Below are 25,701 nucleotides of genomic sequence, written 5' to 3' on the forward strand. Positions count from 1 at the left end.
GAGGCCTGGGTCTCCCATCTCTGACTCACTCCTTGGGGTTACTTTTCACACTTCTCCAACCCCAGGCCAACCTCCCAGAGAACGATGAAAGCGAGGAGACAGAGCGAGGGCTTTAAATACAACTTTATTAGGGGCTGGCTGCCAACACATCGACAGCTGACACCCATGTATACACAGTATACGCATACAGTCGGTACACAGTCCTCCTGCAGTACACAGGGTGCAGGACACCGCAGAAACAAAATAAAATAAATCCACGGGTGACAACAACAATTCCCAGTGGCTCTGGGAATCTGGGACCAGGAGGGAGATCAGCCAGGCCCCAAGGCCTAAGCTCCGTCGGTTCAAGTTGGGTGTGGGGAGGGAGATGTTCCTGGGCCCAAATGTCACCATCAGTGCAGTCACAGGACAGGGGGATCAGAGGTCAAGACCCTTTCCCTCCCTGTCCACACCCCACATGAGAGCATGCTGAATTTTCACAGCCCCCGAGGGCTCCTTTTCCTGTTTGGTTTTCCCTAGGACACGCTGGGGACCTCTCCATTCCACCCTATCCACGGAGGAGCGCAGTAGAGTGAACACAGGGTCGGTGGGCCCACACTTATCCTGTCGGGAATTCTGGGTGCCGTATTTTTGAATAGAAAATGAAAGATTCACTCAGGACAATAGACATGGAAGTCAGGGTCCTGCTAGAAATTGCTTGCTGGAAAAGTGTCTTCTCTGAGAGGTTGTGGCCAGGTCAGATGCCCAAGCCCTACCGTCACTTTCTCCCCCTGCCCGGTCTGCCCATCCCATGCTTCTGCTGCTCCTCCTGGCAGGGCAGGGTCCCCAAGAAGGGGTTTGCTCAGAGCGGCCCTTGCATTCCGGAGGCTCTTCCAACTGGATGTCTGGCCGGCAGGAGGAGAAGAAGACACGGGGGGGCGGGGAAGACAGCTTGTTTCTCAGCTGGGCCAGGGCTGGAAGAAGTCCAAGCTCCTTCACCCTTCTCTGCCCCCCCGGTTTACTGCGCCAGGTGGTTTCAGACCTCCCTGAGGGAAGAAGGGTTTACGGGTTCAGACCTTGGCAATTGGGGTCAGATGGCTCAGTGAAGGTTCAGGTGACTGGCAGAAACAATCCCCAGTTCCTCTGGGGAAACCAACCTAGGCTCCTCCCATGCAGAGCCTTGTGGAGGCATTCTGCCACCTGGTCTCTGCTCATCCCAGCCCAGGCTCTGCCCAGCTCCCTTAGCACCTTACCACCAAAGGAGTGCCTAGCACCAAAGAAGCCTTCTGAGAAAGGTCACTTCAGACATCCCTACTGCACTCAGGCAGTTGCCCCTGACCTGGTGGGAGCCGTAGTCCCATCGGTCCAGGGTAATGCCACCTGAGTGATCCTCCCTGCTGGGACCCACAGTATCCAAACTGAAACCTTGCAAAGAGGCCAGGAAAGATGAGCTCACAGGGATGACTCTGACCTCAACCAGATTCATCTTGGTGCCAGCATGACCCAGCCCTGCAAGGCCAACCACAATCGCACCACTCGTGCTACAACTTGGGAGTAGCCAATCTCCTGTGGTCTGCAGGCTGACCAGCCAACTCACAGGACAGGTGCCAACTTGCTGAGGCCCTAGCTTCCAGGCCTGATGCCCTGTGACTATTTCTCTCTCACCCAAAGGCAATGAGAGACGGAGGCTGGGACCCTTCCCGCTTCACATTACCACTTTGGTGCCAGGATGTCAGTGAGGGCACCAGGACCCCCACCTCCTTCTCCGCCATCCCTTCTCTACCCCCACTTCCCTCCCACTCCAACGTATCAGTAGAAGGGAAACAGAACCCAGCTGGCTAGTAGAGGGTGGGGATGGCGAGGCGAGGGTACTCACACCCAGGCATCTACTCATTCTGTATGTGGAGGCCTAGGTGTTGGCTTTTCATGTGAGTGCAGGGGCCAATTGGAGACCTTAGGTTGGTGGGAGCAGGATGGGGGGGATGCCTCCGAAAGACTAGCCCAAGAACTGACTGACCATTTGGGGTCTTTTCAGGCCTGATCAAACCCTCTTCCTGGAATAAGCAACCTGATAGCCTAAAACAGACGACTGGAGGCCCGCGGCCACCTCTGTGAAATAGGCAAGGAGGGGTGAGAACACAACACCAACCCCCTTATTCATGATGTGGATTACCCATACTCTTCTCCTCTCTTCTTGGCTCCAGCTTTTCCAGGGGCCATTTCCTAGGCAGACAGGAGGAAATGCAAGAGGAGGGGAGGTGGGATCTCCCTCCTGTCAACGTTAACTCATTAGAAGGTCCCGGCGGCAGCAGACCGGGATGGGGAGGGGGACCAATGCCACACAACAACCGGATGAAACCAGATTGCTCGTTTCATCTCAGCTTCCGCGATCCAAGCTCCCCCTGCTCCTCCGGTCAAGACGGATAACAGAGCCCCCTGCATTTCCTCCGTGGCCCCCGTTGCTGGTCAGCCGGGTTGGAGGGGCAGGAATGGGGCCAGGCAGGCCACGAGGGGTAAGGCAGGGAGCTCCATCCCTCCCGGCACCAGGATAGAAGGGAGGGAAGTCCCAGAGGTAGGGGAGGGAGGCCCAGTTCGGGTCAGCACCCAGTTCTGGTTGGCATAATCTCACCCCCACCAACTCCCTCGCTTGTCTATCCTGTTCTTGGGCTCAGTCCCCGGAGGTTTTAGCCAGATGTGGGCCTTGGGGCCTGAGAATGAGTGACAGGGACAAGTGACATGGGACAGGGCCCATCCCTGGGGCCAGCACCGAACAACCGCATAGCACCGGGGCAGAAATCACAACCTGAGGTAGCTCTGATGGCCCCGCTTCCCAGGTGGGGAAAACTGAGGCACAGGGAGGCAAAGTGATTCGTCCAAGTCTCCCAGCGTGGTGCCAGCCAAATACAGGGAGGACCCGGGTGCCAAGATGCCCAGCGGCCCACCCACTCTAGGTTTATGCAGGGGCTCACGGTGGTACTCCTCCAACACGTGACTCCATCTGAGGCCTGGCTAGCAGGACAGACCGGGAGGAGGGCTAGGGCAGAGCTGGCATGGGGGCAAGAAGGCAGGGCTCGGGCCCTTGGGCCCCACTCCCACCCAAGGTGCCACAGGTAAATGAGCCCCTCACATTGCTCCTCTCCAGCCCCTCTGGGGAACGGCCTGGTGCCCAGAGCCCTTCCCCTTCTGCCACCCCTCCCTGCCTGAGGGAGCCCGGGGGAACAGAGAGGTGGACAGCACCGACAGAGAAGTCGACAGCACCAACAAACCCTGCCACAGACAGATGCGGCCCACAAGTGAAGGCCACCGGCAGGACTGCCCCTTCCAAGCCCAGAGCCCACCACAGAGGGAGGCCCCTCCTGCCAGCGTCCATGAAGGCGAGGACAGGTGGCAAAGACAGGTGGCCAGGTCTCCTGCTCCCCTAGACCCCTGCTCGGCGCCTCCTGGGCCCAGACTGAGTGAGCGGGCAGCAGTGCGAGGTAGACGCGGAGTGTGCTGGGCCCCTGCCCTGAAGGAAGACCTGGGGCGAGGAGGTTCTGACTCCCGTTCCAAAGTCCTTAGTCTCTGCTAGCCCTCAGCCGACCCATGGCCTATCCCTTCGGCTGGCGGCCGGTGGGAGAGCATACAGGGGCGCTCCCGGGGCGGAGGGAGGAGCCCCTTCAGCACAGCCTCTGGGTGCAGAAGTCCAGCTCCTGAGGCTTCTGCCTCGGATTACAGCGGTCCCGGGGCAGCAGGCGGGCCCCCTGACCCAGGCAGCGTAGCGGCCGCCGCTTGAAGCCGCGGCCGCAGGTCTTGGAGCAGGGAGACCAGGCGCCCACCTCCCAGGAGGGGCAAGGCTCCCCGCAGGGCCGCGCCTCAGCCGGGCGCTGCTCCAGAGCACAGGCGGCTGGGCCGGGGAGCCCTGAGGCAGGGTGGCAGCTCACGGGTCGCTTCTGCTGCCCTTTCCCGCAGCTGACCGAGCAGGGGCCCCAGCCGCCCGCCACCCAGCGGGCCGGGGGCCGCGCCCCGAAGTCCGGCTGCTCCACGCGGTTGGAGAGGCCCGGGGCTGGGGGGCCGTGGACGTCCGGGTGTCGTGCGGGCTTGGTCTCGCGGTTCTCCTTGGGCAGGTAGAAGGAGTAGCGGAGCCGCGGGGGCGTCATGTTGCCCACCGACAGCACCTCCACCGTCAGGGGCTCCTGGATGGGCTGGAAGGCCTGCAGGCTCTCCACGGCCGTGCCCGTCCCGCTGTAGCGTACCAGACTGCCCTTGACGGGCAGGTCCCGCTCCACGGCCGACACCACGAAGTGGCCGTTGAGCAGGTATTGGCCCTGCCCGTTACGCAGGGCCAGGTAGTTGTCGTCGCCGATCAGCCCTCGGTAGCCGCGCTGCCGGATGTCGATGCTGGAGGCCCCGGCTGGGATGGCCACCACAAAGTTATAGCCGTGCCTGGGGAAATGAGGAGAGAGGAGGTGTCGAGAAGGGCAGGGAAGGCAGACGGGGGGGCCCCGACCAGAGCGGGGCGGCCTCCTCGGCCGCCGCCCTCCGCTTAGGGGAGGGTAGTAGAGGCACAGATGCAGATGACAGCACTCTGTTCCCACCCCTGCAGGGGGGTGATCCCGCAGGAGCTACCAACACCTGGACCTCAGTTTAGGAGGCACCCAACTCCCACGGTGAGCAGGCTGAGCTCCGACTTGGGCTAATGAGGAAGGGAGTGGGGGGACCCCAGCACCTTTAAGACATAGACAAGGATGGACAGTCTACCATGGCAGCTCTGAAATCAAGAGAGGAGTAATGGGAGCAGGATGGAGAAAGAACATGGCAGCAGAAAACACCTTCATGGGTTCAGGAAGCTCCAGTCCTGCTCTGCCAGGGAGCACCTCCTACCTCCACCCCGATGTCATCAGTCAGCCCTTCCAGAAACACAGGCCTATATACTTTTTTATGGTATTTGTTAAGCACTCACTATGTGCCAGGCACTGTAGTGAGTGCAAGGATAGATTCAAGATAATCGGTTCGGACACAGTCCCTGTCCCACACAGGGCTTATAGTCTTAATCCCCATTTCATCTCATCTGTAAAATCTGTAACTGAGGTGCAGTGAAGTTGAGTGACTTGCCCAAGGTCACTCAACAGACAAGTGGCAAGCCACGATTGGAACCCAGTCCTCCGACTCCTAGGCCTTGGAACTTTTCACTAGGCTGCGCTGCTTCTCCCTGCGTCCTGAGAAGGCCTAGCACTAAGTTCTCGAAACAACGACCCCGGCTGGCTCCCTGGGCTCCCTGCCCTCGGTCCAGGACCAGAGAGGGGACCTGGGGTGGGTATGTGCAGGCCAGCCGACAACCTCAGGCACACATTCAGGCAAATCCACCCGCCGTCTTTGATCTTCGTATATCCCGGAGGGAACACAGCTGCAGAATCCAGCCCAAGGCAGGGGCCCTTCAAGTCGAACCCTCTACTGCCCCATTTAGGCCCTGGGGCAGAGACTTGGGCATGTCCCAGGGGCTAAAGATTCAGGTAAGGGGTGGAGGAGCTGCCTGACCCCCACCGTCGCAACAGCCCTCTCAGCCCCAGGTCGGTGGCCAGCTGGAGGGTCCCATCGTCCTGAGCCCAGCACTCACATAGGCTTGGTGAAGAGGCCTGTGACCCGTTTGCAGGTCTTGTTGTCTCCTCCACACACACCGCACTTATCAAACTTCTTCTTAGAGCCCAGCTTCCCGTCACAGCCTGCCTTGATGCATTTGCCCTGGACGCAGATGGAAGTGGAGTCGGGAGAGCACGGGGTACCGTCCACCACCTCGGGAGAGAGAGAGGGGCCACCGGCCCCGGTCATTTGCACCTTCCGCCCTGCGGGAAGCTTGCAAGGGTACACACCCCCTGCAACCTCCCCACCAAATCAGTTACTCATATTTACTATGTGCTTGCTTTGTGCAGGGCCCTGGACTAAGCGCTCGAGTATAACAGTTAGTAAATATGATCCCCGCCCTCAGGGAGCTTACAAGCTTAGCAGGGAAGCAGATATTAAAATAAGAGCAGAGGCCAGGGGAAGCAACAGAGTTTAAAGAGGAAACGACAGCTGGGCCAGACTCCCCAGCTGGGATCCGAGATCCCAAAGCCTCTCTCTCCAGGCGCCCCTAGACCAACACGGCCCAGAGATCACTCTATGTCCTCCTTGACCCCGGTCTTTTGGGCAACACCTACCCCACTGGATTTTCTTCAGCTCCAGATCTGACATACTAAAGCCTCTGGCTTTTGCCCCATCTCAACCTCCAACCTCTCATTCTTGGGAGGCCAGAAAATGCTGGGTTGGCTGATCCCATTTCATAGATGGGAAAAATGAGGCGGAGCTGGGAGAAGAACCAGTTCTCTCTGAACTTTCAGCCAACACCGCCACCTCCAGCCCACCTTCCCTTTCCCTCCCCCAAGGCCTTCCCCCGGGGGGCCTCCTTCCTGGGTGAAGTCAAGAGGTAGGGTCCAGGGCTTTGGGCCAGAGGATTCAGAATCACCCCAGTGTTCTCAGCGGACAGTCCACTGAGCACAGAGCACTGAACTAAGCACTAAGTAGAGTACCACAGAGGTAAGAGGCACATTCCCTACCCTCAGGGAGCTTACAGTCTCCCCTACTGTAAGCATCCCCGCCCATTGCCAGCACTCAATCACCCGCTAGGTATTGGGCTGGCTCTGTCTAACTCTATCCAGCTCCCTCTGCCCTCCCCGGAGTCTGGCCCACCTTGGGTGCCAACACGTAGAAGTAGCCCGTGCCATTGGCACGGCAGATGAGCTTGCACTTGTCCCGGGGCGAGACGCCGGAGTACTTGGGCACCCAGGCCACGGCGAGCGTCAGCCGGTTGGTGCTGTGGTTGTAGCCGTTGAAAGCCTCACACTGCTCCTCACGGAAGCTCTTGCCCAGCACTGTGGGGGAAGGGGAGACGGGCCCCAGTGAGCCGTTGCCACTGGGGCTGCCTCAGCGGATGGGATGGGAGGGTGGGGACGGTGGGGGCAACCATCCCGGAAGAGGCCACACCAGAGGACATCACGATTCGGATTCCGAGGGCCTTCCCCCTGCCCCCTGGGGTCCCACTCTGAGCCAGCAGTTAGGAGGGAAGGAAGCCCATGCCAGGGTGAGGGTGGGAGAATTTGTCACCCCTGCAGGTAAGGCACTGTCCCCCTGGAGGCAAGAGGAGAACAAGATGACCTCTGGGGTTTTACTGTGAGCGGAAGACTGTATGTCCTACTCTGAGGCAGTGACCAGCAGGGAGGTTTGGTCGCCGCTCCCTTGGGTGCAAAGGGTGACTGGCTCCACCCCCACGGGGACCTCCCGCCCCACTCCTCCTGGTCCCCGTCTCTGACCCTCCTCACCTGCATTGGGACAGGGGTCCAGGCTGCAGGAACGATACTTGACCCGGATGCCCTCGCAGTATTTGCCCCCATTGGCGGGGACCGGGTGGTCGCACTCCCTCTTTGCCAGCTGCACGCCACCGCCACAGGTCCGGGAGCATGGCCCATAGGGCTCCCACTTCCCCCAGGAGCCATCCACCTGCAGCGGGGAGAGGAGGAGGAGGGCACAGGTGCAGAGTCAAGCGTCCCAAAGGTCTTCTTCACCCCAGGACCCAGGCCACCCCTGCCCAACCAGGAGGACGGCCTGCTCATCTCCCCAGGCAAGCACCCTACTGCCTCTCCCTCTGGGATCACCTAGCTTGGCCTTAAAATCCAGATAGCAAATGGGGATAGAGGGTGGGGAGGGTGCTGTGAGGATGAAGCTTCCGGTCCCAGGGATCAGACTAGGAGAACCCAGGAGGCCTGAAACCCTGCCTTCTGTGGAGAACACAAGTGTTCTTCCACTCCATCCTTGCCCCTTCCTTGGAAGCATGGCAGGAACAAAGGATTCTCTTCCCTCATTTCTCAGATGAGGAAATGGAGGGCTAGAGAGGGACGGGGACCTGCCTGAGACCGCCCAGCCCACCGCTGGCAGGCCCAGAGACGAGCACCCGCTTTCCCTGGTTCCCGGCCAAGTCCCCCTGCCTGCCGCCTCTCTGCACCCCGGTCCCCCCGGAACCTCCCTGGGTGGGCAGCAAGCAGTACTCACCCTGTACTTACTGATGCTATGCCTCTCCACGCAGGCGCCCTTCAGGCAGAACCTGCCTTCGCCGCAGCCAGTGCCGTCCGCCCAGGGAAAGTGGCGCGTCTGGCACACGATCTGGCCCTTGGCCTTGCCCGTACACCACAGCTTGGTGCAGTATTGCATGTAGGGGCAGGGCTTAGAGCCCAGGCCAAAGGCCAGCTCGCACTGCTGGCTCAGGCTGTAGCTGCTGCCGGGCAGGTCGGCCTCAGGAAGCGAGATGGGCTTGCTGGGCTGGTCCAGGAGGCAGTCGCCTGCAGGGGACATGAGGGGTACAGCGGTGAGAACTGCTCTCGGCATCCCTCCAGGGAGGAGGAGTCCATCCCCTCTCCCCGTGAGCAGGCCAGGCTGGAGTTACTTACAGACTCTCTGCCTCACCGTTGTACCTCTCCCCTTTTCCCTTCCCATTGGTAGCCTGCGCTTAGTTTAGCGTCTCTCTTCCCCGATAGACTGGAAAGTCCTGCAGGGCAGGGATGTGTGGTTGTTCGACTACTCTCCCAAGAGTACGGTGTGGTGCTCTGCACACAGTGGATGCGCAGTAAATACTACTGACTGGAGGGTGGGGGCTGACTCCATTCCACCCCAAACAGGCAATGGGGGTAGCGAGGGGAAAGGGCACCATAAGGAGCAAGCCTCCAACTCCAAGGTCTGAGGAGGGACTAAGGGAGGACCCAGGAGCCCTGGAACCCTGCCCATCCCACCCCAGGCAGGTGGGTCTTCCCCTGGACCTTTAAGGAAGAAGGAGTTTCCACTGCTGCCCAGGAGGACGTTCTGGCTGGGGGTGTTGAGGAGGGGAGAAATCTAATCCCATCCCAAGACCATCCCAGGAAAGGCCAGGCCCAAGTCCAGTCTCAAACACTCACGGGCAGTCAGGCGGACAGGCCGAAGGGACACAGGCTGGTACTCACCGTGCCCACTGTCCAGGAAGTCCGTGATGATGGCGGCACTGCAGGCTGACCAAGGGTTGGTACGATCAATCTGGATGAGGGTGGGGGACATCATGTGATTGGCCCGCAGCTTCCCAAACACCTCTTCACATACCTTCACGTTGTCGTGGGGCATGTTGAACACGTGGCCTGTGAGGGGATAGGGAAGGGGAGGAGGGGTGAGAGAGGGAGGCCCCTCCTGGAGCCGTGGGCACCCCACCTGGATCCAGCCGGGCCGGATCTACCAGTCCGTCCCAAAGACAGAATCCACCCCAGGCCTAGGACTCAATTCAGTTCCAGCTTAAGGAGCAGATCTCAAGACCGTTTCCCTTTTTTTTTCTAAATAGCATTTGTTTAAGTGCTTACTATGTGTCAAATGTTGTTCTAAGATCTGGAATACAAGTTAATTAGGTTGGACACAGTCCCTGTCCCGCATGGGGCTCACAGTCTAAGTCGGTGGGAGAAGTGGTGGGGCCTGAGAAGCAGCATGGCATAGTGGATAGGACACAGGCTTGGAAGTTACAAGGCCATGGATTCTAATCCCAGCTCTGCCATTTGTCTGCTGTGTGACCTTGGGCAAGTCACTTAACTTCTCTGGGCCTCAGTTACCTCATCTGTAAAATGGAGATTGAAGCTTTGAGCCCCACATGGCAATGGAACTGTGTCCAACCCAACTTACTTGTATCCAGCCCAGTGCCTCGCACATAGGTAAGTGTTTAATAAATACCATTAGCAAACACCACCACCACCACAAAAAAGTAAAAAGTAGAATGAACTGTTATAATGGTGTAAAAGAGAGCTTATGGAACAGAGGGAAAAGCAGCGTGGTCTAGTGGAAAGAGCATGGGCTTTGGAGTCAGAGGACCTGGGTTCTACTTCTGCTCTGCCACTTGTCTGGATTACCTTGGGCAAGTCACTTGTACCTCATCTGTGAAAATGGGGATTAAGACTGCAAACTCTATGTGGGACAGGGACTGTATCCAACCTGATTATCTTGTACCTACCCCAGGACTTTGGACATTATCTGGCATATGTCCTTAACAAATTCCATTAGAAAAAAAAAGGCGAGAGGGGGGTGGGAGAGAAACTCAGTGATTATCTTGACATCAGTTTAGGTTTGACAAGAGGCCAGAAATGGCAGACCTGGAAATGACAGAGGGAGATCGGGGATGATATCCCCACTTTACAGCTGAGGAAACTGAGGCACAGAAGGGTTAGGTGACTTGTCCAAGGCCAGAGAGCAGACCAGTGGCACAGTCAGACAAGTCTGGCCTCCAGAATCCCAGATCCCTGCTTTTCCCTTTAGGCAATTCTGCGTCTTTGGGCCCAGTTAAACAGAAACCATTTCCAGACCAATCATTTCTGATTTAAGCAAATGCCACAGCCTGGTGCACTTTTTGAATGGGGTCACATTTCGGGCCCGACTCACAACAGGCCTAACCAGTAGCTTGTGCAGATCAGATGCCCTTGTCTCCAGGCCCGGATAAAGAGAGATGGCTCAGATAAAGAGAGATGGTTCATGAAGAGAGAGGGAGGAAATTGATGGAGAGTGGCTGATAAGGGGTTTCCTGTGTTGTTAAGTTTCCTTTGCTATGGAAACCAAGTCTCTTTCCTGCTGGGCTGTAAGCTCCTTGAGGGCAAGAATTGTGGCTATCAACTCTGTGGCACTCTCCTGGCTGCCCAAAATTCACTCCTCCAGTCCAAGCCTCCCAGTGGTGACCTCTTTCCCCAGGTAGGAGGCTGAGGGGCAGCGGCAGCACCGTGAGGCCACCTCAACCTTTAGAATGTGAAGAAGGCAGGGGTGGCAGCCATTACTGTCGGACTCTGAGCCGTGAGGAGCCCAAAACTCCCCTCATCTTGTCACAGTCATCATTGTTCTCGTCTTTCAATCCTTCCTTGGGAGGATGTCACTCTTCTCCCTTTGCACCCCCTTATTCTTAGGCTGGGAGCCTTTTGGAAACTGGGGACTGTGTCTTATTTTCACTTTTTTTTTTTTTGCTGTGGTTAGTAGACCCCTACCCTGGGTAAGCATTTAATATATACCAAAGACCACTGCCTTGTCCACATCCACAGGGATGAAGACTCCGGCCCTTAGAGAAGCAGCATGGCCTAATGGATAGAGCAGGGGCCTGGGACTCAGAAGGACCTGAGTTCTAATCCCTCCCCAGCTGCTTGTCTGCCATGTGACCTTGGGCAAGTCATTTTACTTCTCTGTGCCTCCGTTCCCTCATATGTAAAATGGGGGGTTGAAGACTGTGAGCCCCATGTGGGACAGGTGCTGCATTCAAACCGATTTGCTTGTATCTACCCCAGTGTTTAGAACAGTAACTGGCACATAATAAGCACTTAACAAATATCACTATTACTATTATCATTATTGCTATTATTATTATTTCAAGCCCAGTGGCTTTGGCTGGCTGGGCCCCTTTCCCTCTCTTTAGACTGGGCAGAAGCTATTTTTACATCAGACTCCAGCTTCTGAGAGTTAACGGAGGACCAGTGTTTCCCAGACATTTCCATCCCACGACTCCTTGGATCCCTAGCCCTGTGCCACTAAAAATAACACATACCCCCTTTCTGCCTGCCTCCTGGCATCACAGAAGATTTGGAAGACTGGGAAGGAAGGGCAGGAGGGAGGTAGAGGCAGGCGGCTCATCTAGCTTGGAAAAGCCAGATACACCCTGTCCACCAGCTAGTATGAACTCTGTGGCTCAGATTCTCCAACTGAGGCTGAGAGACACTCAGCCCAATGAAGTACCCAATGAAGTACCTGGGGCAGGGATGGTCATGGGCTTCCTTAGGGCCAGGGAGCTGAGAACCCAGAGATCATGGCTTCCGTAGGCCAGGATACACCTAGCAGTATCGGTGGGGTGAAAACCACCTCTCGAAGAGTGTGTGTGAGAGAGGGAGGGGTGGGAGAGCTCTCCTACCTTCCTCCTCTTCCTCCTCTCCTCTGAGACTGTAAGCTCCTTGAGGGGAGGAAATGGGTGCCCTGCTTTTGCTGTTCTTTCCCAAGCTCTTAGAAGGGTGCTTTGCCCTAAGTAGGTTCTCAACAAGTGCCATTGTTCAAGAGGTCAGGAGAGGCCAGGGTTGGCACAGAAGGCAGAGAACAGGTCAAGGAAGCAGCGTGCTGGAAGCAGTAGGCAGAGGTTGTACCGGGTGCGGCTAGCTGAGAGCAGAAGACGCTGGATGGATGGTTGGAGGGCAGAAGGTCAGGATGGGATTGCTGGCAGAGGGAGTGGGCATGGCAGCCAGTGCTCCAAGACAGGAGCAGAATAGTAGTAATAATAAAGAACTTATTAAGCACTTACTATGTGCCAAGTACTCTTTTAAGCACTAGAGCAGATACAAGTTGATCAGGTTGGATACAGTCCCTATCCCACATGGGGCTCACAGTCTTAATCCCCATTTTACATATAAGGTAACTGAGGCACAGAGAAGTGACTTACCCAATATCACAGCAGACATATGGCAGAGTCAGGATTAGAATATGGGTCCTTCTGACTCCTTGGCCCATTCTCTATCCACTAAACCATGCCATACCCACTCCCCTCCCCAAGCTCAGCCCCAAGGCAAACTGAGAAAACCCCCAAAGCCTCTGCCCTTACCCAGCTCATGAGCAGTGGTGAAGGCAGATGGCAGCCCGTCGTCCTCAATTACCGAACAGCTCCTCTTGGGGTCGCACATGGTGCCCACATCAGCCATGCCCAGGGTGTCGCAGGTGGTGGCGCCACACAGATCCTGGGTGTGGGGAAGAAGCAGGCAAAGTTCCCAGCATTAGAAGAGGCAGAAGGAGGCAGTCCTGTTTAGGCCCGAACCTGGGGGGGGGGGGGTCTCCTCCACTGTCTCCCAAGTTTTCCCAGCCTCCCGTCTGCCAAACCCAGGGGACGAGGGGGGAACCCTGGCCCGTGGAAAACCAGAAGCCTTGGCCCAAATCCTGCCTGGAGCAATCAAGGGGAAGAAATTGGGGTCCCCAAAACAACTCAGCAGGGCCTCGGCCCTTTATACCTCCTGCCCAGGGAGTGAACCCCAGGAGCTGGGAGAAAGCATGGCCGATCCTGGGAGAGGCGGAGGCAGCTGCTGCTTTTGGCCTGGCAGGTGGGAGGGAGGCAGAGGACCCCTCCCATCATCGCTTAGCCCAGATGGCCACAGGCTGGACAGATCTCCGGCCAACAGACTCCCATGTGGGCCAAGAGAGTTTTGAGTTTGGGCCAGGTCATGGGCCTCGTCTGGCCACAGGAGCTCACCCTGGCTGGCCCTCAGAGCTCTGATCCAACCCTGGGCCAGATCCCACAGTATAGAAGGTGGGGGAAGCACCCCAGGTGGGCTGTGTCCCTGGATGGGCTCCAGGTGCCCCAGGGACCCGGGTGAAAGGGAGCCACTGTGCAGCCTGGGAAGCGGGAGGGAAGACAGAGTGTCTGGCACAAGGTCCCAACCAGTCCCGCACTCTGCCCTCTGGAAAAGGGGGTACCAGCAGCACAGTGCCAAGGAGTGGGCACCCTTCAGGGAGTCCCTGCATTGTCAGCACAACAACTGTGAGGTGATCAGATGGTTTAGAGAACCACAGGTACTCACAATCCACAGACACACACAATCGCTCTCCCTTCCCACCCACACCTCTGGGTTCACTCCCACTAGCCCAGTGGACTCCCCTCGCCTAGAAGTCAATATCAGTGTTACTCCAAGTCATTTGAAAGTGAGTTTCAACATGCTTTCCCATCTCCCATCCAGTGGTTTGATACACTCTGGTGGTAATCCTCAACTGCACTCACTGATGGCAAAATCTCTCTGGCTAAACAGAGAGCAGGACTAACTCAAGAAACTTGGGAGGACCAGAATGGAGTTACCAGCAGTATGTAGGAGACCCAGCTCTGGCCTGCTTCCCCCTGCCCCTCCCCAGCAGTCCCCCAGAACTCCTGCCTCCCACAGGCTGAAGCTCACACCAGGGAGGTATAACAGGTGACTGTGACCAAGGCCACCGCAGAGAGATGGAGGGAAGCGCTGAGAGGGAAAGGGGACGTGAGGTTTCTGCAGAGTCCAACCCGGTCCAGTCGAGAGGTGGATGGGAGGAGCTGGGCACAGACCTACATCGAGTCATCCCTAAAGCTAGTTCTTACAAAAGGTACCTTTCTTGTGACCTGCACTGCTGGGCACCCCCAGGGCCCCTGTCCAGCAGATTACCTGAAGGTGAAAGGAGGGGGAAATGCAAGGAGCTGCCAGTGCGGGGAGGGGGTGTCCGATCCCCAGGACAGTGAGGTCTGCTCAGCTCTTTTAAGCACTTGTTCACCATATCCTTAAGTCTGGTCCCGGGTGGCGGGGCCAGAGATTGGTTTGTTTGCTCTGCTGGCAGAGAAAGGATCCACTCCTTGCCTCGCTCCCGGCTCCAGGGGAAGTACCCGCCAGAGTGGCTGGGGATATTCCTTCCTGCAACCCAATACTGTCCACCTGCCACTTTGGGCGCTGCCCTCACTCCCCTCCAACCCCCAGAGTAATTCTCTCCTAACAAGAACACTGGCTACCTCAGGGCCCAATCCATAAGATTCAGAGCCAGCCCATCCCCAACATCTGCCCTGCCTGGCAGAAGTGAGCAGCGGCAGCAAAGCAAACCAGGAGTCACCTAGCTCTCGGCTCCCACAGCTGGTTGTCTTTTTGCAGGCTGTTTGACGCCCCAGCCTATGCCACTCTGCCCCTAAAAACACAAGGAGCAAAGTTTCCCCTCTGTCCCACCTGCAGATCCAACCCTTCCAAGCACCTTTGCAGACATCCCAGCAGGGCGGCCATACCAGCTGGACACATGGCCCCGTACCAAAAAGCAGTGAGCGTGAGAGCCAGGAGGCTGTGGCAATCTTCCCTTGCAGCGTGTAGCTGGGCAGGCTGGAGCTGGAAACCCTGGTCTTGAACAACATCCTCATCATGTGGAACTGCAGCTGCTTGGGGTGAGGAGTTCTAGCCTTCCCCCACAAGTCCGGCCCTCCCCAGGCATTGGGGACTGGACTGGTGAAGTCCGTAACCTTATGTGCTCTGGCTGCCTATGGGGGCCATACCGGGCCAAGGAGCATCTGGAGCTAGTTCTCCTCCAAAGAGGGGGCTGCCCCCGCCCAGCTGGAATGAACCCCCATGACCCCCAGGACTTCATTAACCCCAATCACTCTGCTGTCCCAAAGAGGGACAGATTCATGGGTCTGTGTTTTGGGTCTGCTTGTTGCCTCCTCCCCTTCTCCTGCTCAGAACGGGGGTGGGGGAACGACGGACAAGACAGGTTTTCCCAGCTCAGCTGGAGACACCACCACTCCACTCTGGTCCAAGCAAATGATCCCCTTCTTCTAAGGTGCTCCTTGGGCGGGGGTGAAGATGGTCCCCCCACAGGTTGGAGAATGGTTGTCAGGTGTCACTTGTTTGCAAGATGACTACCCTGAGGGCCAAGGAGGGGAAAAGATAGAGAAGGAAATAAAAAGTCTGTATAGGCTTTTCTCTTTTGTTCCAATAACATGGCCTCCTTCCCACAAATCACTCATCTTCCCCAGGATTCCCACAGGAGCCAATGGCATTGACAGGGGAGGCAGGAGGATTTTCCCCTTTAATGGACAATTCCAATTCAGGGTGTGAGCCCTTCTGCTACAACCTGGCCCTCGACTCAGCATCTCTCGGAAGCGACAATATTTCTGCTCAGTGAGGCCGAGGACCCCGGGGAGAGTCAGATGCCAAGAGGGTCCATCAAATGTAGCCACGGATCTGAGCAAGGCAGGCACCTTCCATGCCAAATCAAGCCATCCACCCCACATTTCTGATTGGCATCTTCTCTTGTCCCCATGCGAGTCAAGCAGCCGAGTCTCCTTCATTTTTATAATCTCCAGTAGGCAGAACTCTGCTCCCACTGGAAAAGATGGATCTGGGAGCTCAGGGCATGGGAGAGGTACCGATCACAGTGTGGGGGAAAGGGAGAAAAGGAGAAAGTGGTCCCTGCTAGAGCTCGGCTGACCCACTCCGGGCTTACACAAATCAAGTCCCTGATGATGTTCAAACTAGGGCTTCGGCCGGGGCGGGGGCGGGGTGGCGAAACAGACAGCCCTCCCACGGTTCCAAACTGAGATTCCATCTGAACTTGGGGTCTCAGATTGCCAGCTACACTAGGGCAAGGTAGTCCCGTGCCCCTTGTCTCCCAGAGATGGGTAGGAATCCATGGAGATGCTGATGGAGGAAGTGCAATATTTTTCCTGGGTCTGGGTGGAAGATTGGAGGGGGCAGGGGGACACCAGGCCCAGCCCTTCCGCATTTACAGGGTGCTGAACAGAGAGTTTTCAGCTCCCAGCGGGTCTTAAGGAAGGTGCAGCCCGGACTTAAGTGTCTTCCCCTTTGATTTGTAACAGCAACCGTTTCCTTGCCAGCTGAGCAAATCCTGGGCTCCAGGCCCAACACCTGCACTGACACACTGACCTGGTTCCTGCCCTGAGCTTTGTCTGCTGACTTAGGGAGATGAATTAGCAAGATGCCCTTCTTCACCCTTCTCTTTGCCCTAGAGCAGACCACCATGGCACCATACCAGGAGTCCAGGAGGAAACCAGGAGACTCTAAGCCTCCAAGCCCAATGGGCTGAATCAGAACCCCAGAAAGGTGGGTGATAAGGCACACAATTCTTCTTGGGGAGGGATGAGGAAGGGGGGAAGTGCACGAGAAATATCTCCTCCAAGAGGCCTTCCTCAATTAAACCCTCTTCTCCCGGGCTCCCTTTCCCTTCTCTGTCATCTAGGCATGTGGACCTGTGACCTTTGGGCATCTGATTTTCTCCCCATCCCCCACCCCACAGCATTTATGTACATATCTTTATATTATATATCACACATCTATATAAATGTCCATCTTCCCATCTTGACTATAAACTCATTGTGGGCAGGGAACTAATCTGCCAACTCTGTCGTATTACACTCTTCCAAGCACTTAACATAGTGCCCTACATGCGGTAAGTGTTCAAATACTATTGATGATGAAACCAGAGGGGCCGCACAGCTCCAGAGAACGAGAAAGACATCCCTCCCTCCGAGATACTAAAGGGGGAGGAAGTACTCGTTTGCCTGGAGGGGAAAGGAACGGGGGGAGCGTGTGGGAGGGAGAATGAGAAAAGGAACAGCAAAGAAGAGAAGTGGGGAGAATGGGCAGAGGAAAGGTAATCAAAAGGAAAGAAAAGAAAGAGGAGACAGAAAGGCTAGAAAGGGGGGGGGAGATAAAATGAATGAACAATGTGGAGGGGAAGGATGACAGAACCAGGTGGGAGGAGGAAGAAGAGGAAGAAGAGGGAGCCAGAGGACACCACGTATTTCCTCGTCAGAGTCAATCCCTGGATCCAGTTGTCCCGAATGGCAGACAACCTGGCCGGGCTGAAGATCAAATCAGAGCAGCTCTCCCCCTTCTTGGGGCTTCCCTCGGCAACACTCATGATCGCCAGAGGTTCCTGGCACCACTGGCTGGCAAGGGCCTGATGCTTATGAGACATGGCATCAGTCATACGGTTTGGCAGGTGGAGGGAGATGCGGGTGAGGGAAGGGCTGTGGGCTGAGCAAGCATTCTGAACCGTGGGAAGGCCGGGGCTGCTGGACTCATCACTGTAGCAGGCCAGTCCAGAGACCGGAAGCAGCTCCATCAACAGCACCTCACATTAGCTCTCACTGTTGCCAGCATCTTCCTAGGCTTATTTGTTTTTCACTCTTTCCTTGTGAACCTCTCACTTCCCCCACTCCATGTCAGTAGACTGTCAACACCTGTGAAGGCCCAGCCTGGTGACTAATTTATCATTCGCTCCACTCTTCTCTACCACTCTTGCATATAGCAGGCACTCAATTAACACTAACGAGTAGATGATACTGGAGAAGCAATGTGATAGACTGCTATTATTATACTGTACTCTCCCCAGTGCCTAGTACATTGCTCTACACAAAGTAAGCATTTAGTATTCATTCAATTGTATTTATTAAGCACTTACTACATGCAGAGCACTATACTAAGTGCCTAGGATTGACTGACTGATGAATTCCAAGCTCCCTTTTGGAAGTCTCCATCTAGAATTGTTCCAACTCCGCTCCACACCTAGTTTCAAAGTAGGCCCGAGCCCCTTTCGGGCTACCCGGAGCAGGACTTACCTTAGCTGGAAATGCCCAATAGTTGAGGCAGATCCCGAAGGGGAGAAGACCAGTGGAAAAACCAATTCTTCTTTAGGATTCGTCCCCAGGCGTGGAAAGATCAGGGACCGGGGCAACTCTCAGGCTCAGTCATTGAAGCTACAACGGATGGATCCAGCATCCCTCCTCCCTCCCCGCTTCCTAATGTTAGCGTGTCGGCCATTTTCTAAGGCCAGTCACCAGAGGTTGCCCTCTAGACCCTAAATCGGCCTGCTTGGGCAACCTCTACCCGCCTACTGTCTTCCGTCAGCCAGGGAGAGTTATACGCTACCCAGCCTACGAAACGCCCAGCAGAGCATCCTGGTCAGTCACGGGGCGGGGACTGTCGTCGTCGATATGGAAATGATCCCTAGTCTGCTTAGAGCAGGCACCTGGAGCATGTCAGAGAAATGGAACAAATCAAAGAAATAAGCAAATCCCAGTCCAGAGGGAAAAGAAGAAATGGATGAGACCACGCCTAAACATACAAAGGGTCGTACGGGAGCCAAGATCTCGGACGTCCATCCAATTCAACCGGTGCCTCAGTGAATGGGGCTGCAGGCGAAGCTCCGGGCTCTAACCTGACTGGGTGGACCAGCCCTCCACTTGGAACATGAGGAATACGGCGATCCATTCCAAGGGAGGGGGAGGAGAGTTACTTTTCCGTTTGAGAGCTTTGGCAAGGTGATCCATCCTTTGGTATCTGGAGACCACAGATGGAGGAGTCCAGAAAGAGCAGCTGTGTGTTGATGCTTTTCTCTCATACTGTACAGACCCCAGGGATGCAAGGATAAGGGTCTGGTAATGCTGCAAAAATGCAGTGCATCCTTCAGTTTGCGCTCTGTGGTCTTCTCTTACAGGAGGCACAGACCTTGATGAGGATGCAGCCAATTCAGCCTCTCCACTCTCCGACGCCAAGTCCTCGACCGATCAGCCCGCCAGCCGGCCTTCTAGGGTACCGTGGCTGCGGAGAGCTCCGTCTCGATAGGTCAGCCTGCCACACCAGGCGGGTCGAATAGAGTCAGAGCGGTCATGCATCTTGTATCCATTTGGGAAGGTCAACTAGGAGGTCAGGGGTCACGTCCCGAGGGTGGCACACATCGCTGGCAAAAGTAAACCCCCAACTCCACTTGATTTCTTTCCCTTCTGAGGCCACGATCCCACCTCCGTCACTCGGACCTGGTTCCCCTTTACGTTCTGCTCCCACAGAGGCTGCGTCAAATGACTTTCTGACCTCCACTGGGATGTCATTCTGAGATCAGAGAGCAGTGGGCTACCCAATCCCATTAAGGTATCATGTTCCTGGCTTTTGTTGTTGTCTTCCTCACCCGGTGGACTCCCGAGATTCTCGGCACCTACGGGGAAGGTACCCCGTCCTGGGTGCTTCCACTTCGGGGAATGATTTATTCAAGGCAGCTAGAGCACAGCACAAACAGCAGCGGAGCCCTTGGGAGAAATCCTAAGGGAAACAACCCCACAATTGCCCGAGAAGTCAGGTGGGAAGGGAAGGCTGGAAGACAGAAGGAGGAGCTTCAACTTGGGATCAGACATATTGGCCATCGGCAAGAATGGGAAAGGGGTTGGAGGGGGGTGCTTGAGGGAAGAAAGGGAGAAAGAGAGAGAGCCAAAGAGGACAAGAGCGGCTTGGCTCGTCATTTCTGGTTTCTACAGAGCTGCCCGGCCTTGAGAGGGAACACTGTTTGCAGAGCAAAAGTTAGATCTGACCCTCAAGTCCTTTTTAAAAGCTCTGCTGCATGCCACGGGGAAACTGAATTTAAGGGGAAAAAAAATTGACTCACAAAAGACCAATGTCAGGGAAACCCAGGACTGATTCCTGGATCCCGACCTCAGACTTGCGTGTCCTAACCACTAGGAACCTGCAAAGAAGGCCAGGTCTTGGTAACACCTTAGACATCAGAGAGGAAGTCAAGCAAGGGTTCCATCCTGGCTGCCGTTCCAGAGGATGGAGGGCTCCTCCCCCAGTTTATAGCTGTAAGTCAGGTGGCTTGGAAGGCAGGGCTCCTCTCCTGTTAAAGTCAGAGAACTGGCCCGCCAGCCGGCCCCACCAACGTGCACTCCCCAAGCCAGAGGAACCGAGGCCCAGCCTTCACGGTTCCAGTCCGGAAGCGGCGCTGGGGGAAAGCTTCCTGAAAATTGAAAGCGGCAGGCGACAGTGCCCTAAAGTTACCCAACCCATTAAACAATGGGACGAATGGAAATCGGGGACAGGGAGAACATCCACCTAGACGGAGGAAACAGGGCAAAAGCACAAGGACAGAAGACAACCGCCCCACGGAAGTCGGCGACGGACCGGCGGCGTCCATCCGTCCTAGCCTCCGGGCCGAGCCCCAACCGGCGATGAACCGATGGATTCCGTTCGCCCTGCCTAGCCGCCGGCCCGAGGCCCAGGCGGGCTCCCGTCTCCGGACAGGCTGCCCATCGGTAAGCGGCTGGAGAAGAGAGTAAGGTAGGGCAGAGGGGTCGTAGGAAAAAAGAAAAAAATGGCTCGCGCCTTGGGGTTGCAGTCAGTTAGGCATCGGATCCCCTCCGTTCTCCCGTCCTCCGGAGCCAAGGAGGTCGGACGCCTCTGGCCGGCGGTCCCTCCGTCCGGACCGACGGCAGGCGGGACGGTGCCACCCGGCTCACGCCGGTCAGGTCTCCGGGGCCAAGTGACGCAGCCGGCGGCGCCCCCGCCCTCACCCAGCGTGCCCAGAGCATTCGTCCATCCATTCATTCACGCAATCCATTCCAGTACGGACGGAGCGCTTCCAGCGTGCAAAGCGGCGCACCCACGTGCTCTCCGAGCGCCCCCTACGGCGCCCGTCCAGGGTCGGCGACTTCCCGCCTCCGCGCTCCCGGGGACGACGGAGACGCCGATTGGCGCTCCCCGGGGCGGGCGGGAGGCCGATTGGTCGCGGCGGGCGACGCCTCCCCAGAGCGCCCAACGCCCCGCCCGCGGCGCCCCCGGCACGTGCGCCGGGGCGGGAGAGGGACGGGCGGGAAACCGGCCGGGCGCGAAGCGACGCCGTCGGGGAGCCCCGGAGGCCCGGGCCGGAGGAGCGGAGAGGGCGAGGGTTGCCGGACTCACCTGCCTGGTGAAGAGGATGGCCGTGTCCCAGTATTCGGGGTGCTTGTCGCTCCCCCTGTTGAGCTTCTTCTGCCAGGCGCAGAAGTTGCGCAGCGTCAGCGCCGCGTTGCCCGTGACCTTGGGCCCCTTGTCGCGCTCCCCGAGGAGCAGCATCTTGACGACGACGATGCTGACGGGGTTGCGGATGCTGGGGTGGCGATAGAGCCTGGCGGCCGTGGCCAGCAGCGTCAGCAGGTAGTGCTCCAGGTCGGCCCCGTGGAACTTGACCATCGACTCGTCGGCCACCACCAGCGTCTCCACGAAGCGCGGGACGGAGGCGAAGCGCTTGGCCCTCCGGGCGGCCCGCGGGGGCCGGTAGGGGTCCAGGGCCCTTAGGATGGAGGGGTTCCAGGCGGAGGCCACCCCGCAGCGGGGGGCGGGGTCCCCCGGGGGCCGGCCCGGGGCGGCGCGGCGCCGCAGGAGGTGCGGGCCCTGGCCGGGGCGCCGCGGGCCGGCCGCGCTGGCGTTCCCCAGGGGGCTGATGAGGTAGCGGGCCCCGCCGTAGCCGAAGGCCCCGCGCAGCCCCCCGCACAGGCTCAGGGCGGCGAACGAGTCCCGCTCGGCGTTCACGTCCCCGGAGTAGAAGCAGCGGGCCGGGGCCGGGGCCGGGGCCGGGGCCGGGGTCGGGGCCGGCTCGGCCCCCGGCCCCGCGCCCAGGTACCGGCTGGAGAAGGCGGGCGCCAGGAACCGGGCGTCCGGGGCCAGGTGCAGGTAGAAGTCCTCCTGGAAGGCGGAGATCTGGAAGGTGAGGCCCCGCTCGCCGGCCTCGTCCGGGGCCCGCCGATAGTACTGGCGGCCGTTGATGTCCGGGTCCAGCCGGATGGGAACCACCACCACCTCCTGCTCCGGCCCCGACGCCCGGCTGGCCGGCCCCAGGAGGGCCAGGGCCACCACCCCCAGCGCCAGCAGATGCATGGGGAGGGGGGCGAGGGGGGCGGGGAGGCCGGGAGGGAGGCAGGGAGGGCTGGAGGGAGACCTGGAGGGACACCTGGAGGGACACCTGGAGGGAGGCAGGGAGGCCGGGAGGGAGAAAGGCAGAGAGGGAGGCAGGGAGATCTGGAGGGAGGGAGACCTGGAGGGAGGCTGGGAGACCTGGAGGGAGGCAGGCAAAGAGGCTGGGAGGTCTGGAGGGAGAGAGGCAGGCAGGGAGGCCGGGAGAGCTGCAGGGAGATATGGATGGAGGAAGACCTGGAGGGAGGCAGGGAGGCCGGGAGGGAGGGAGAGAGGCAGGGAGGGAGGCTGGGAGGCAGGGAGGCCGGGACGGGGCTTGGAAAGGGACACGAAGCGCGGCTGTGCCCAGCCGCCAGAGCCGGGGACGCCCCGCTCCGTCCCTCCGTCCGTCCGTCCGTCCGTGCAGCCCCCGCCCCGGGCCCTGAGCAGCCCCACGACCCTCCCGCCGAAGGTGTCGGGGTCCTGGGGTCCAGCCGGCCGCCCCGGGCCCGCAGCGAAGCCAGGCGAGCGGAGGAAAAGACGGCCCGACTCCTACCTGCTGGACTGCGGCTGCCGCCCGCTCCCGGACCCTTTTATATAAGCGCTGTCAAGTGCAAAGCGGAAGATTTGTGGCTGGGACTGGGGGCGGGCTGGGCCGGGGGCTGGGGCCGGGGCCGGGGCCGGGCGGGCGGGGAGGCGCGGGGCCGCTGATTGGAAAGGCCGCGGCCGCTCCGGCAGCCGCAGGACCAGCCCAGATGCTCTTAAAGGGCCCGCGCCGCTAGGAGCAGCCCGAAGTCTGACCCACCCCCTCCCCACCCCTCCCCATCCCATCCCATCCCTCCCCATCCCACCCCATCCCACCCCATCCCGCCCCAACCCCTCCCCATCTCTCCCCATCCCACCCCAAACCCTCCCCATCTCTCCCCATCCCACCCCATCCCACCCCAAACCCTCCCCATCCCACCCCATCCATCCCCACCCCACCCTCTTTCTTCTTCTAATAAGAATAATTACAGTATTTGTCAAACCCTTACTAGGTACCAGGTACTGTACTAAGCGCTGGGATGGATCCAAGGAAATCAGGTTGGACACAGTCCTGTACCCCAGGTGGGCTCACCGTCTCGATCCCCATTTTACAGATGAGGGAACTGAGGCCCAGAGACGTGAAGTGTCTTGCCCAAGGTCACACAGCAGACAAGTGGCAGAGCCGGGATTAGAACCCCGACCCTCTGACTCCCAGGCCCGTGGTCTATCCGCTACACCATCCTGTCCCTCTCCCCGAGCTCCAGCCTGCAGAACCCCGGCCTCTAGCGCGGCTGCAGTTCTCAGGTAATAATATTAATTACGGTATTTGTTAAGCGTTTACTACATGCCAGGGATTATACTAAGCACTGAGGAGGATACAAGCAAATCAGGTTGGATGCAAACGAATCAGTTTGGATGCCATCCCTGCCCCACATAGGACTCACTCTTAGTCCCCATTTTACAGATGAGGGAACTGAGGCCCAGAGAAGTGAAGTGGCTTGCCCAAGGCCACACAGCAGACAAGTGGCAGAGACGGGATTAGAACCCATGACCTTCTGACTCCCAGGCCCGTGCTCTGTCCACTACACCATACTGCCTCCCGAGCTTAGAGCCACATGGGGGGAGGGAGAGGGGGGCAAGAGTCAGGCAGTCATTCAATCACATATATTGAGTATTTACTATGTGTAGAGCACTGTACTAAGCTCTTGGGAGAGTACAATACAAGACTGTGAGCTCGTTGTGGGCAGGGATTATCACTATTACTGTATTGTACCTTCCCAAGCACTTAGTACAGTGCTCTGCATACAGTAAGCGCTCAATAAATGATTGCATGAACAGACACATTCCCTGCCCAGAACGACCTTATATTCAAGAGCTGTCTCGGAGGCAAAGGGCAGGAGCCTGCAATCAGGGGGGTGGGGGGTGGAGGCAGTTGCATCTTAAAGACTCATCCCTTGTTTCCCCCAACCTCATCACACCTTAGGAAAAGTTCCAAGATGCAGGATCCTGGGCTGCGGAGACCCCGGCCACCCACCGCAACACCGGGTCCTGCATCTTCCCCCTTGCCGCCCACAGTAGTAGCTGATGGTGGTCTCGGGTGTGCACACGCCCCCAGAGGGGGCTGGGGGTCTCCAGCTGCCACAAGTCCTTGGACCCCCTTGTGATTTTCGAGAAGAGATGGGGACGCCCCAGACCCTCCTAGTCTTTTGCAAGGGTCTTGTTGAGTTTTGAAGTGAGTTAGGAATAGAAGAGAATTGATGTGGTTTTCTCTGCCAAGAGAGCCCCCTGCTGCCCTCCTCAGGAGGGGTAGAGGTGGATTCCTTGGGTCCAGGGACCCTCTGCAGGAAGCAGACCCCTCTGTTCCCCCCAGTGGATCAATCAAATGATAAATCAATCAACGGTATTTACTAAGTTCTTACTCTGTGCAGAGCATAGTACTAAGCCCTTGGGAGAGCACAATACAACAGAATTTTCAGACACATTCCCAGCTCAGGAGGAGATTACAGTCTAGAGAATCCTTATGGGCTGGGAAAGTGTCTACTAATTCTGTTCATTTTACTCTTTTAAGCGCTTGGTATAGTGAGCTGCACATAGCTCAATAATTACCACTGATTGATTTTTGATTGACTGGAAGAGATCAGAGCAGGAGGGGAGACTTGAGGGCATAGTTCACCCAGAACCTTGTTAGTGTGAGGGTGAGATACCGTTCATTCTAAGTGGGAGGGAGTGGGTATCTGTGGGCAGATGGTCAGTGCCAGAGTGAGGGCGAGTATATCCAGGGTCTGTAATTAAAAATAGGACTGCCTTCAGTTGTTATGAGGTTGCTAAAGACACTAGCTCTGCTTTCCCTGGGTAGAAAAGGTTTTGACCGCAGAGGAGCTGGTTTGCCAGGCCTCTGGGTGTCGAAAAGACCACCAGATAGGGCAACCCAGGAGGAGGGTGAACCTGACCAGCTGACATCCAACTTCCCCATCACCTGGCCACAAAGACTCCCAAGCCTGAGTGTCCAGAAACTCGCCGAGTCAGTTAGGAAGCACTTACTATGTGTCAAAAGCCCTGGAGATGGACTGGAAAAGAGGGCACCCCATTGAATCCAAGGAGCCCACTCAATCATCTGTTGGAGAAGCAGCATGGCATAGCGGATAGAGCACAGGCCTGGGAGTCAGAAGGTCGTAGGTTCTAATCCTGGCTTCACCATTTGATTGCTGTGTGACCTCGGGCAAGTCATTTTACTTCTCTGTCTCTCAGTTACCTCATCTGTAAAGTGGGGGTTCAGACTGTGAGCCCCACATGGAACAGGGACTGTGTCCAATCTGATTTACCTGTACCCACCCCAGCGCTTAGTACAGTGCTTGGTAAACAATAAGTGCTTGACAAATACCGCTAAATTGTAAACTCCTTAGAGGGCAGGGATTTCGTCTATTGTCTTGTACTCTCCTAAGCACCTAGTTCAGGGCTCTGCACACAGTAAGTG

The 25,701-nt window shown here is 57.5% G+C and overlaps 1 protein-coding gene across 1 annotated transcript; it reads right to left on the minus strand.

Annotated features, from left to right (window-relative positions):
• Nucleotides 1–105: 105 nt before the first annotated feature.
• ADAMTS15 (ADAM metallopeptidase with thrombospondin type 1 motif 15) lies at nt 106–22,224 on the minus strand. Its single transcript, XM_007665567.4, has 8 exons — nt 21,234–22,224; nt 12,605–12,737; nt 8,979–9,146; nt 8,038–8,324; nt 7,311–7,488; nt 6,682–6,863; nt 5,573–5,748; nt 106–4,401 (listed from the first exon to the last, which is right to left on the minus strand). The coding sequence occupies exons 1-8, from the start codon at nt 22,185–22,187 to the stop codon at nt 3,636–3,638; spliced, it is 2,844 nt and encodes a 947-aa protein (XP_007663757.3). The 5' UTR covers nt 22,188–22,224; the 3' UTR covers nt 106–3,635.
• Between the last annotated feature and the right edge of the window lie 3,477 nt (nt 22,225–25,701).

This window comes from Ornithorhynchus anatinus, chromosome 11 (assembly GCF_004115215.2).
Source record: "Ornithorhynchus anatinus isolate Pmale09 chromosome 11, mOrnAna1.pri.v4, whole genome shotgun sequence".
In the NCBI taxonomy this organism is placed as follows: Eukaryota; Metazoa; Chordata; class Mammalia; order Monotremata; family Ornithorhynchidae; genus Ornithorhynchus; species Ornithorhynchus anatinus.

What these genes read in the sequence shown, in the direction of transcription:
- ADAMTS15 (XM_007665567.4), bottom strand. Translation starts at nt 22,187, where the DNA reads ATGCATCTGCTGGCGCTGGGGGTGGTGGCCCTGGCCCTCCTGGGGCCG. An exon ending in CCATCCTCTTCACCAGGCAG is followed by an intron (nt 12,738 to 21,233) that starts GTGAGTCCGGCA and finishes CCCCACACCCAG; the next exon opens with GATCTGTGTGGCGCCACCAC. An exon ending in GGCCTCTTCACCAAGCCTAT is followed by an intron (nt 4,402 to 5,572) that starts GTGAGTGCTGGG and finishes TCATTTCCCCAG; the next exon opens with GCACGGCTATAACTTTGTGG.